Source organism: Neomonachus schauinslandi, chromosome 11 (assembly GCF_002201575.2).
Source record: "Neomonachus schauinslandi chromosome 11, ASM220157v2, whole genome shotgun sequence".
NCBI lineage: Eukaryota > Metazoa > Chordata > Mammalia > Carnivora > Phocidae > Neomonachus > Neomonachus schauinslandi.
Window position 1 is genome coordinate 40489281 of NC_058413.1, and position 12075 is coordinate 40501355.

At 45.8% G+C, this 12075-nt stretch overlaps 1 protein-coding gene across 6 annotated transcripts in view; it reads left to right on the forward strand.

Moving 5' to 3' along the window:
• Positions 1-12075, forward strand: part of PLEKHA7 (pleckstrin homology domain containing A7) — a 212474-nt gene that overhangs the window by 181442 nt on the left and 18957 nt on the right. For all 6 annotated transcript variants that reach the window (XM_044919152.1, XM_044919157.1, XM_044919154.1 and 3 more), the window contains 4 exons: positions 4000-4068; positions 4254-4334; positions 5228-5377; positions 5953-6054. In XM_044919152.1, the coding sequence (XP_044775087.1) occupies positions 4000-4068; positions 4254-4334; positions 5228-5377; positions 5953-6054 (402 nt within the window). The remainder of the gene's footprint in view (positions 1-3999; positions 4069-4253; positions 4335-5227; positions 5378-5952; positions 6055-12075) is intronic.

Genomic DNA, 12075 nt, shown 5'->3' on the forward strand with positions numbered 1-12075 from the left:
CTGCACAAAGATGCTTGAGGCAGAGCTTCTTGTCCTCCATTTTATCGGCGAGGGAACGGAAGTCTGGAAAGGCCAGCAGCTGGGAAGCAGCACAACCAGACTGAGACATGATCATTTGAATTGCACAGCACACATCCTTCTTAAGGTTTCCCCTGGCCAGTTCCCCAAATTCTGGCTCCTTCAAGTGTCTTTTGATGTCTCACCTGTTACGTTTTGTTATATTTGCCTTTTTGTTTGGAACAGATAAAAAATAATGAACCTTTGATCAACGTGCTTTACAAAGTGCTGAAGAAGTCAGCACGGGGCTGTCGGCCCAGGAGAAGCGTAAGATGATCTGATCTGTGTCTCCAAGCGGGGCCATTCCATTGCTTCTGGCTCAGCGCCGACCTCATCACTTGCTTAACCAGGGGCTCTCCTGACTGCCCCCAGGCTTTCTGCAAGTCATTTTGGTTTATTTTTTTCTCCTTTTGAAGCTCCCTTCAGCATTTTGGCTGGTGCACCAGGCTGAGCCTCTCATCTGCGGTATTCTGTGACTCCATCTTTTGTGCTGCCACGGGGGGGGGGGGGGGGCTTGCCTGGCTTGCCACCAGCTTGTGTTGTGTTTCCATTCTCTCTCATCTGCCTCCATGGTGAGGACTGACTTCGACCGACACCAGTGTGGTCTGTGTAGTCAAGCGTGAGTTCCTTGGGAAGGAACAGCAGTTCCTGGTCACCTTGGAGGAGCTGGGATATCCTGAGATTCCACCGTGGCCCTGGGATTAGGGTGGCTTTTCTTCAGGGCAGGGTGTCGGTATTTGAAAACAGTCTAAAGCAGGGCTAGAACAAGATGTTCCCCCCCTGCCCAGGGTCCCCCCTTTGACTGATGCAGAAGTAGCACCTGAAATATGGCCAGCTTTTATAGCTTTCCAAGGGAGGCTGCAGGTTGGGAATCAGGTGCTATGTGCAGTCATCCTGAGCCCTGAGAAAAGGTGTGTTGGGATGAGGTGAAGGGTGAAGTAAAATGCTTGGGTGGCCTTCAGTTCTTTTCTGGTGCACAGACTCTTTCAAAGGGATGAATGCCCACTGACTTCCACTTTTTCTGGTGACAGAGGTGCTGGAGACCCATACATAGTTGACATTTTAAATGGATCAAAACATTGCTATCACAAAGCACAGTTTAAAAAGGAAAATTAGATGTAATAAACTACTTGTGGATACTTTGTAGTAGCCTTGACTCTCTGGAACAAAACTGAATTCAGAAGTTTCAAGGGCCTCTGAGCTGTGTAAACACTTTCATGAAGCTCATGCTCTAAAGCCTGTGCCCTTTATTCCATAGGAGTAGAGCCAATTCACTTTATTTTGTTACATTCACAGGTTCATTTAGCAAACAGTTCCCAAATATCCTTAATATACTGGGCCCTGACTGGACTTTAAGGATACAGAGAAAATATGAAAATATGTCACAGTCCCCATAGTCACCCCTAATCAGGTTACTGTCGACTGAGGGGAGATAGAGCATATCATCTGATGTACGAAGGCCCATAGACTGGGAGACACGAGGTATGGAAGGACCTCCCCTGAAGGGCGCCAGACCCACTGGAGGGAGGGAGTTCTGGAAAAGCGGCGTGTTGACTGTTGAATCTCCAGTCCTAACAGATTCAGCCATTTGAATTCCTAACTTACAGCACCTTAAATGCAGCCCTTAAAAGGGGACGAAAGAGATACTTCTTAGAAAAGAGGGGGTACTAATATTCTGAGAGGGGAAAAAAAAAACATTATGTGTCAATCTACAACGGAAATGAAAGCACAGAAATTTAAGAGCATTTAATCAAGGGGCACATAGTCCTAAAACACTGACTTCTAAGAAATTCCATATTACTGATTTTTATAATGACTCTGATTCATCCCCGAAAGTTTGAATTTATATTCAGTTCTATGAAGGCAGCGTAGGACTTACTTTTAGAAACCTTTCCATCAAAAGGTTTAAAAGGTTCAGCTTTCTCAAAATGCCCTTTTTGTGTAGAATACGTCATTTCTTTCCTGATGGTGTTGGGTAAATGAGGCATTGCTCAATTAGATTCTCTGCCTTGCTATTTCAATATCAAAAAGATATCATCTTTTTGATACTCCAGTGAAATAAAGGGAAGAGTTTTGCTAGGAGGAAAAAAATCTTCACAGCATATCTCAATTTGAAAATGATTTCTTCCTAGGAAGTGAGCCAAGGGTCAGCCCCTTGGAGAGTAGGCAAGCTCATTGTCCTCTGCTTTGATGGACTGTGACCCAAAGTGACCTCCTTACCTTTACCTGCTGGCTTCCCCTGAGTTTAAAGGTCCACCTCCCTTTAAGGTCAGGTGGGAGGTCAGCTGTTGGGGTTCACCAGGATTAATTCCACCCCTCCCCCGCCATCTCCCTCCGCTTCCTCTCCGCACCTTTCCCAGCCCTGTGTCCTTGCAGGAGCCAGCAGTTTGTTTGTGGATTGTGGCAGTGGTCCATGTTTCCCGTGACCGTGTGTGTGTATGTATGTACACATAATCTGCCAGTCTGAAGAGCAGAATTTGGCTGAGGTTCTACTTTTTCCAGGAATTCTACTGACCTATATGTGTTTCCTTTTGACCTACCTCCAATGCAATAAGCATTTGGCGAGTGCCTTCCAGCGTACCAGGCTTTATGTTCAGGGCTGACTTTACCAAGATAAATAAGACGGTGGTCCCTGCCCTCTGCTGTGTGACCAAAGGGAGCATGGGAATGGGTTGGAGGTGTGTCTGCAGCCAGACTCCGTCCTCAGCCCAAGGCATGGAGAGGGCATCGTCCCTTGACCTTGACATTTGCTGATGATGATAAGGAGAAGGAGTGCAGGACAGTTGGGCACATGAACGGCTTGAGTTCTGAGGGGAATGTTTGCCAATATATTTTTGCTTTTTATTCACACAACTTACTGGACCTCTCAGATGGAGTAGGGAGAAAGTGAGCGCCATCTCTCCAGCAGCTGTCTGTCCATCAACACTGGGACCCTCAACATAGTATACACACCGTCTATCTCATGGAAGAGAGGGGTTCCACCCTCTGTTTCCCTGTCACATCTGTAAAATGGAATTCAGCAAGATGGCCTTCCCTGCATGGGGCACATTCAACCTGGCTCTCCCTGACCATGGCTTGGCTGTGGGGGGTGGGGGTGTGCATCTGTGGAAAAGTCTCCCCACCCCCATCCCACACAGCTTTTGGCAAGTAGGAGATTAGGGGAAGTGAAAACATGGACTAAAGAGTTGGGTTTAGCTTTGTAGGGGTCAGTGGGAGATGCCAGCGTGATGCCCACATGAGGTCAAGGGAAGGATGGACAATGTTGTGAATGCCCACTGACCCATAAGTTTGGTGATTTTTGTCTACTGCTTTTTGGTTTCCTTTCTTGAGAGGACAGGGTAACTTGTGACTTATATAAATATGACCTGCCTCAGTTACTCAGGGATCAGTTGAAAACCCCAGCCAGGAATTATCCAGGTTCCTTCATCCCTCGACCTGATTTTCCTCCCAAATGATGTAGAGTGAGAAAGGCTGACCTTGCTCGTGGGGAGGTAAGCAGCTCAGGGGCTTCCTTAAACTAAGGCTTAGCGATGCCCCAGGGACTCACTGGTTCCTCCTGGTCTGCCTCCCTGCCCTGGGCTGGGGGTCATAGACTTCTGTAACGTGGGTTTGACCCCAGGTTCGGTAGCAAAACTCTGTCTTTTAAATCTTCCAGGATTCGTACTGAACTCATTTTGGGCAAATTAAGCTTCTACAGTCAATGTCTACTTTTTCTTTAAATTTGAGAAGTTTACAAGTGCTTCTTGGATCACAAAAAGGTTTTGGTTTTTCCCTAAAATGAAGTAGGCATAAAAATCAGGCCTCGCCTGAGTTTTTGCCCACTTCATGCCATAACCTTACCTGCCAAGACTTCCACACTCGTCCATCGTGGGGCTAACTCTCCTTCTCGAGATCTAATCCTGAACCTCATGGTTAATCTCCTTTAAATTTTTCACCTCCCAGATGACGGGCCGGGACCTTGTCAAGGATCGAAGTCTGAAGCCAGTGAAGATCGCGGAGAGTGACATTGACGTGAGTGAGCAGGGTGACAGGCTGACCCTCCCCCACCCCCCAGCTGCCTGCTGCCACCGGACCCGAGGCGGGCAGCTTCACACAGGGCTTGGATGGTTCCGTAGCCAAAGGCTTTCTGATCACGCTTCAAGGTTGTGCCCTTTTCTCATCATCCCAGGCCCTCTCCAACCTGTTCTTGCTCACAGGTCAAACTGAGCGTCTTCTGTGAACAAGACAGGATCCTCCAGGACTTGGAAGACAAGATCCGAGCCCTCAAGGAGAACAAAGTATGCATCAGTTTTGCATAATCTTGGGCTGAGTGGAGGGGGGTTTTGTCATGCTGTCTTTTCTCAGATATAGATTGGACTCTCATGTCACAGGTATTCATTTATCCAGAACAGGTATTAGTTTATTCAGAACCATTACTGTGTTCGTTTCCAGGGGCATTTCTGCCTAAACCTGGAGGAAATTTTATGGGGAGACTTCAGCCTGCTTATTCCAAGTGCCACCTACCCCTCCTCCACCTTATTTCTGCTCTGGTCTACCTCTCCTTGGAGGCCTCGTGAGGTCAGCCTGGGAGAGGAGGGCTCTGCTGGCTTATATGTGATGACCCCAAGCCCTTGAACTCCATGGAAGGGGGTTGCCTTGGAGAAAGTGGCCACGCTTGTAACAAGACAGAGGCTGTCATTTCCTAAGCTCCTTTCCTCCTGATCTGGGCTACAGAGGAAGCGAGTCTGGATTGGAGGGGAGGAACAGGCCAGGGGCTCCCCATGTTTGGTTTCTTGGATACTTACTGTGATTTTTTTTTTTCTTTGTTGAACTTTAAAAAGGTATTATACTTGTGATGCTGGAGATTCATGACATGCCCTTTTCTCCAAGAAAAGTTAAGAGAATTTTCCATCTAGTCTTTGATGTATCCTCATACATCATTTATCGCATAAAGAGTGGATGACCTTATACCCACTTCATAGATGAGAAAACTGAGGCACAGAGCTGTTAGGTGACTTGTCCCAGGAGGCCACCCAGTGGGCAGAGTTAGAGCTGGAATCAGAGGCCCCAGCTGGGCAGTGGGCCCTTCAGCCTCAGATCCAGCAGGTTTGTTTAGTTCCTGGCATGGGATGGGGAGGCCTCCAGGGGCTGTCCTGCTATCCTGTTGTTCTTTGGCCCTTGCCCGGTGCAGGACCAGCTGGAGTCTGTGCTGGAGGTATTGCACAGACAGATGGAGCAGTACCGAGACCAGCCCCCGCACCTGGAGAAGATTGCTCACCAGCAGAGGTTGCTGCAGGAGGACCTTGTCCACATCCGGGCAGAGATCTCCAGAGAGTCCACTGTGTGTAGAGGGTGTAGAGGGTGGCAGACACTCCCCTGCCCCCATCTCCCACCCCCAACTGGGCAGGGGGCTGGGCAGGGGGCTGCTTCTCCTATCTCACAAGCTGTAGTTGAGTTGGTGGACAGGGACGAGTCTTGGAGTAGCAGAACTTCTCCAGGTTGCCTCCTGACGGTGGCTCACCTTGTCTGGGGCTGACGGGTCTGTCTCTGCTGGTACCTCAAGATGCTTTCCGTCAGTGACTGCTGTATGGCTACAGTGACACCCAAGGGACCAGATTTCCCTGATCTGTGTGTAGTTAATTCCAAGACATCAGAATTGGTGCAGGCCCTTTCTGCCGGGGCTGGGGACCAAAGCATCTCCAGCGGTGGGAGAGGGGACAGTTCAGGTGACCAGGGTCAGAGCAGGAATGAGAAGACAAGCCCTGTCTCTCTCCTCCCAGGCTTGCCTGAGACCTGCTGGGCTCCCCTTCCCTCTTGCCCTGGCTGGGTCAGCAGTGGTCAAGAGCACAGATGCTCATGGGGCCGTCTGGGAGACAGGGGATAACTAAAACTCAGGAGCATTTCCTTGGCCAACAGGAGATGGAAAATGCCTGGAATGAATATCTGAAGTTAGAGAGTGATGTGGAGCAGCTGAAGCAGACCCTGCAAGAGCAACACAGAAGAGCCTTTTTTTTCCAGGTGACCCAAGGGCGCCTCATCCCTTCTGAGCTCTCTTCCTTCTGAGAGCCTTCACCTGTGGGGCTGTGAGCCCTATCCAGGGGCCTTTTCTTCTTCTACTGGGACTCAGCTTGCTTGCGCCCCCAAGCTCTCCCTCAGGGATCCCTGCCAGGCTGTGATGAGAAAACTCACCTCAGCAACCCCTACCTCTCTCCTCTCGAAGACAAGTTCTTGGGTTTTTGTAAGGGTTTTACTACTGATCATTTGGGGAAACAGCCCTGAGAGGAAAGAAATACCAAACTTGAGAACCTTACAGACTTGAGAATGATCTGTGTTCCTGTGATTCTCTGCCCCATCTTGGCACTACTCACTTAGACAGCAGCAGGAACCCCCAATTCCTTCCTTCCTTCCTCCCTCCCTCTGATTCCTGAAGTTAGATGCTATCAGTCCTTCAGCTGAGGAGGTAGTGTGAATCCAGGTCCATCTTGGTCTCCTTGGACCAAGGCCTCTGGTCTCCAAGTGGTCAGTTGCATTTCTGGAGCCAGGCTGGGAGATACCCATCGCTGTGGCCACTGCCCTGCTCAGGAAAGGCAGCTAAGCTTAGAGCCCTGGCTCCTCTACCCTTACAAACCAGGCCATTCCGATGATGGCTGCCTCTGCCCCCAAAGGTGAGAGAAGAAAGGCCCTGTGTGGTTTTTGGTCTTCCCAGTTGGGTCCTGCAGCTGCCCAGTGTTTCCCCATTGTGCCTGATCAGGCTTCTGCCCCACCCTCAAATTTTTTAAAATGGAAAATAACCTGCTTTTGAACCCAGCTTCAGCTCTACCATATCTTCTCTGACATAAATCCAATGTATTTGAAATCAGCAAGCATTAATGGAGACTTCCTGTGCCTGAGGCACCATGCTAGGCCAATTTTGGTGCTAAGTTTGCTAATCTATGAACTAGTGCTAGCCCAGGCTCTTCCTTCAAGTGATTTCATGAATATATTGACTGGATATCAGCGTGCCCAGAGAGTGAAGGAATTCAGGAGGGGGATTAGGTGTGTGGCCTGGGAAAAGCCTGCTGTCCCTCCACTCACCATTGGGAGCTGATTCCCAGAAAGCCTGGTCCAAGGCCATGTGGAAAAGACACTTGCCTGTAGCTCAGGGCTGGCCTACTAGGTCCCCCAGAAGTTGTCCATCTCCTGCTGCTGCTGCTGTTTCCCGCCCCCCATAATTTCCCTGTATCCAAGCTAACATTTTCCTATTCTTATTTGGTACCCCAGCAGTTGGCATAGTGGCTTGAAAATACTAGGTGAATATTGTTGACAATGTCTTTCAAATGATTATTTCTAGTTACTAGTTCCTTAAACTATTCCATCCCATTATACTTATCTGCTTGGATTTTCTTTAATTAATTTTAGCAGTGATTTTTTTTTTAGCTTTTCATTCCTTGTGTTTCTATAACTATAAAAATAACACATGAATGCATCTCTCCAAAAAGGCCAAACAATAAGAGGCAAAAGCAAAAAATGAAATAAAAGCTCCCCTGCCTCCCTTCCCTTTCCCATCACCTTCCCTGTATGTAATCCGTGCCATCACTATGTGGTATCGCCTTCCATACCATCTTCTGTACGTTTTCAAACATATGCCCATCCATATAGAGTCATATAATTTATTTGGAGATGGGAGTTGGATTTACTTAAAGAGGAATCATACTTAACACATCGTTCGGTAACTTGCTTTTTTGTCATAACCTCATGTTGTGGAAATCTTTCCAGGAAAGATACCCCCAAGTTTAGGTTGCCTGATACAGTAGCTATTTAAGTGTGAACATAAATTAATTGAAATTAACTAAAATTAAAAATAGATTCCTCAGTCACACTAGAATCTTTTCAGGTGCTCAGTAGCCACATGTGTCTAGTGGCTACTGTATTGAACAGCACAGATTATAAGATTTCCATAATCTCAGAAAGCTGTGTAAAGTAAAAGAAATTAGTTCCTAGCTGCTGCATAGTATTTCATAGTCTCAATATTCCATACTTTAGCCATTCTTTTCTGATGGGCATTTAAGTTATTTGCAGTGTTTTGCTTTTATAAATGATACCACAGTGAGCATCTAACTGCCTTTTCAAACTCATTTATAAGCATTTATCGAAGATGCGCTCCTAGGATGGACTTGCTAAATTGAAATGAGTGTACATCTTAAATGTTGGTGGATGCTGGCCATTCACCCTCTAAAAGGCTGCACTCATTTGCCCTCCCACTCGCGGTGAATGAGGGTGCTGAGCCTGTTTATCCACATCCTCTCCAGCACTTGATGTTATCAGTCTTTTTAGTCTTTGCCAGTCTGCTGGCTGAAAAAGGACATCTTGTTTTAATTTGCATTTATTTAATTACTAGCAGGTTAAACATCTTTTTATATGGTCATTGGCCATTTGTGTTTCTACCATGCCTTATTTCATGGTGACTTAATATACCACAGTCAGAGAATCCCTTTTTCTGCCCTGGAAAACAAATGGGTACAATGTACACGTCTTGTCACGGACTCCTTGAAGAACTTAACCACGTAAGTAAGTTACGAAGAGATAGGCTAGTTTGAAGCCTAGCTCTGCAACTTGATTTCCACCTAGCCTGGTGTCGTTGCTCATGCTTTCCCCGATTGCCACAGTGATCTGGGAAGCTCACAAAGTCCTTCTTTGAACAGCCTTTGTGCTAACTTCTTTTGTGTAATTCTAGGCCAGGCAAGCTGTTAGAGTCCTGAATAAATCATGAACAGTGGAGATATGTGTGCAGCCCCATATACACATTCTCAGGAACGGAGCTTGGAACCTGCCTCCCTTTAGCCAGGTTTGGCTGTGAGAAAATTCACAGGCTTTTCAGTAAAGATGAGTGGTTTTATTTATAAAGATCCTTGTGACTCCCTGCACAGGGAAGCCGGAGGATAAAAGAACATTGAGGTAACTGTGAGAGACTGATAGTGAGGCTACCTGTGTGTGTCCCTGCTTCTGAACAATGAGTTCAGGCGTTTGCTGAATGCAGTCCATAGGAGCCTTTCTGCCCAGCATGGTGTGAGGATCCAGGGATGAAACACCACCCCCTGCTTTCTAAAAACTTTCTTCACCTTGTTATTAAGTTCTGAAATTCCATCGTCCTTGGAGAACCTTAGAGGTTCTCTGGCTTTTGCTTGTCCTTGCTCTTCTCTTACATGTGGGGGTGACAGAAAGGCTAAATGGGGGCAGGACTGCAAACTAACAGGTAAAAATATGCCAGGTAGACTGCCAGAGGAGAGGGGAGAGAGTTGATTTTAATCTGATCCTCCTCCTTTACCTGTTCCCAGCACTCTACTTGGGGACCTCTGCTCCTGAGATAATCCTGGTAGCACGCGTGCACACACACGCTCTGGGTTCAATACTATGTCTGTCGTGCTTTGGTGTGGAGCTGAGCATCAAGCCCGTTCCTTATTTATCAGCCCTGAGGATGTGCGCTGGTGTTGGAAGGGTGGAGAGAGTGTGAGAATGTGAGCTCCCTTAGGAGGGAGGCTTCGGACATCTGTTGTCTCAGCTGTTGGGCAACATTTGATCAGGGAATTTTATGTGATTGGGCCTTTTTTTTTTTATGTTATGCTAGTCACCATACATTACATCATTAGTTTTTGATGTAGTGTCCCATGATTCATTGTTTGCCCATAACACCCAGTGCTCCATGCAGAACGTGCCCTCTTTAATACCCATCACCAGGCTAACCCATCCTCCCGCCCCCCTCCCCTCTAGAACCCTCAGTTTGTTTCTCAGAGTCCATAGTCTCTCACAGTTCATCTCCTCCTCTGATGTCCCCCCCTTCATTCTTCTCCTCCTGCTATGATTGGGCCTTTTTTCACTCACCATCTATGTGCTGAGAACCTGTTGGGTACCCAGGCCTATGGAGATATACCAAGGGCACATAGTCTACTTGTAGAATCAGGAAAGTCCTTAAGTATCGCACATGTAAGAATTCTTCCACTCGAGGGTGGCTGGGTGCCTTGAGAGGACATGGGGTGTGAAGCCTTTGTTTTTAAGTCCATGGGGAGTGATCAAGGCTACCTTCTCCCACAACAATTTAAAAATTAAAAGAATATTTGATGTTTAAACAACTCTATTAAAAGGTGTCCACAGGGTAATACCCAAAATATATAAAGGACTTATACAAGTCAACACCAAAACAAACAAGCAAACAAACAAAAAAACAACCCAGAGAACAAAAAACATTTAAAAATGGGCAGAGGACCCTAATAGACATTTTTCCAAAGATACACAGATGGCCAACAGACACATGAAAAAATGCTCAAGATCAGTCATCATCAGGGAAATGCAAATCAAAACCACAATGAGATCACCTTATACCTGTCGGAATGGCTAAAATCAAAAAGATAAGAAATAAATGTTGGTGAAGATGTGGAGAAGGAGGACCCTCATGTACTATTTGGTGGGAGTGTAAATTGGTGCAGCCACTCAGGAAAACAGCATGGAGGTTCCTCAAAAAAAATTCGAAATGCCATATGATCCAACAATTCCTCTACTGGGTTTTTAGGCAAAGGAAGTGAAAACACTAATTTGAAAACATATGCACCCCTATGTTTATTGAAGCATATTTACAATAGCCAAGATATGGAAGCAACCTAAATGTCCATTGCTAGACAGATTTCTAAAGAAGATGTGTTATACACACACACAATGGAATGTTATGCAGTTATAAAAAAGATGAGCTCATGCCGTTTGCAAGAACATGGATGGACCCAGAGGGTATTATGCTGAGTGAAATAAGTCAGACCGAGAAAGACAAATACCACATGATTTCAGTGATGTGGAATCTAAAAAACAAAAGACTAAACAAAAAAAGAATCAGAGCTATAAGCACAGAGAACAAACTGATGGTTGCCAGAGGGAAGGGGGTTGGGGGTAATGCACAAATCAGGTGAGGAGGAGTGGGAGGTACAGGCTTCCAGTTATGGAATGAATAAATTGTGGGAATAAAAGGCACAGCATAGGGAATATAATAATATTGTAATAGTGTTGTATCTTGACAGATGGTAGCTACACTTGTGGTGAGCGTAGTGTAAGGTATAGAGAAGTTGAATCACAATGTTGTACACCTGAAACTAATGTAACATTGTGTGTCAACTGTACTCAGTAAAATGCCCAGAGTCCCTTAATCATGATAAAACCTGCTCACCTCTTTCTAGGACCTACCCCTATCTGATATCATTTGTGACTTGTCAGAGTGTGCACATGTACTTTTAAAAAAATAACGATTTTATCACATAATTCACATACCATAGAATTCACCCTTTTAAAGTCTACAATTCAGTGGTTTTTAGAATATTCAGAGTTGTGCACCTAGCACCACAATCAATTTTATAACACTTTCATCATCCCCAAACTCCCCAGCCCTGCTCTAGCCAACCACTGTTGTACTTTGTGTCTCTATGGATTTACGTATTCTGGACATTTTGTATAAGTGAAATCATATAAAATGTGGCCTTTGTGTCTAGCTTCTTTCACACGGCAGAAACATTTTCAAGGTTGGTCCATGTTGTAACACGTTATCAATACTTCATTTCTTTTTATTGCCAAATATTCACTGCCCATTGTGCTTTTAAATGAACCTCAAATCCCAGGATTCAGCTTTGTCTTTTCAAAGATGCTCTTTATATTCTGGGGATAGTGTAACCTCTAGTCTCTGCCTTCTCTTCCCTTCTGCCATGGTTGCCTAAAACAGTCTATTTTTTTTTAATTGTGATAAAATATGCATAACATAACCTTATTACCTTAGTCATTTTTATTTTTATTTTTTTAATTTTTTAATTTTTTTTTAAAAGATTTTATTTATTTATTTGAGACAGAGAGAATGAGAGAGAGCAAGCACATGAGAGGGGGGAGGGTCAGAGGGAGAAGCAGACTCCCTGCCAAGCAGGGAGCCCGATGAGGGACTCGATCCAGGGACTCCAGGATCATGACCTGAGCCGAAGGCAGTCGCTTAACCAACTGAGCCACCCAGGCGCCCCTACCTTAGTCATTTTTAATGTG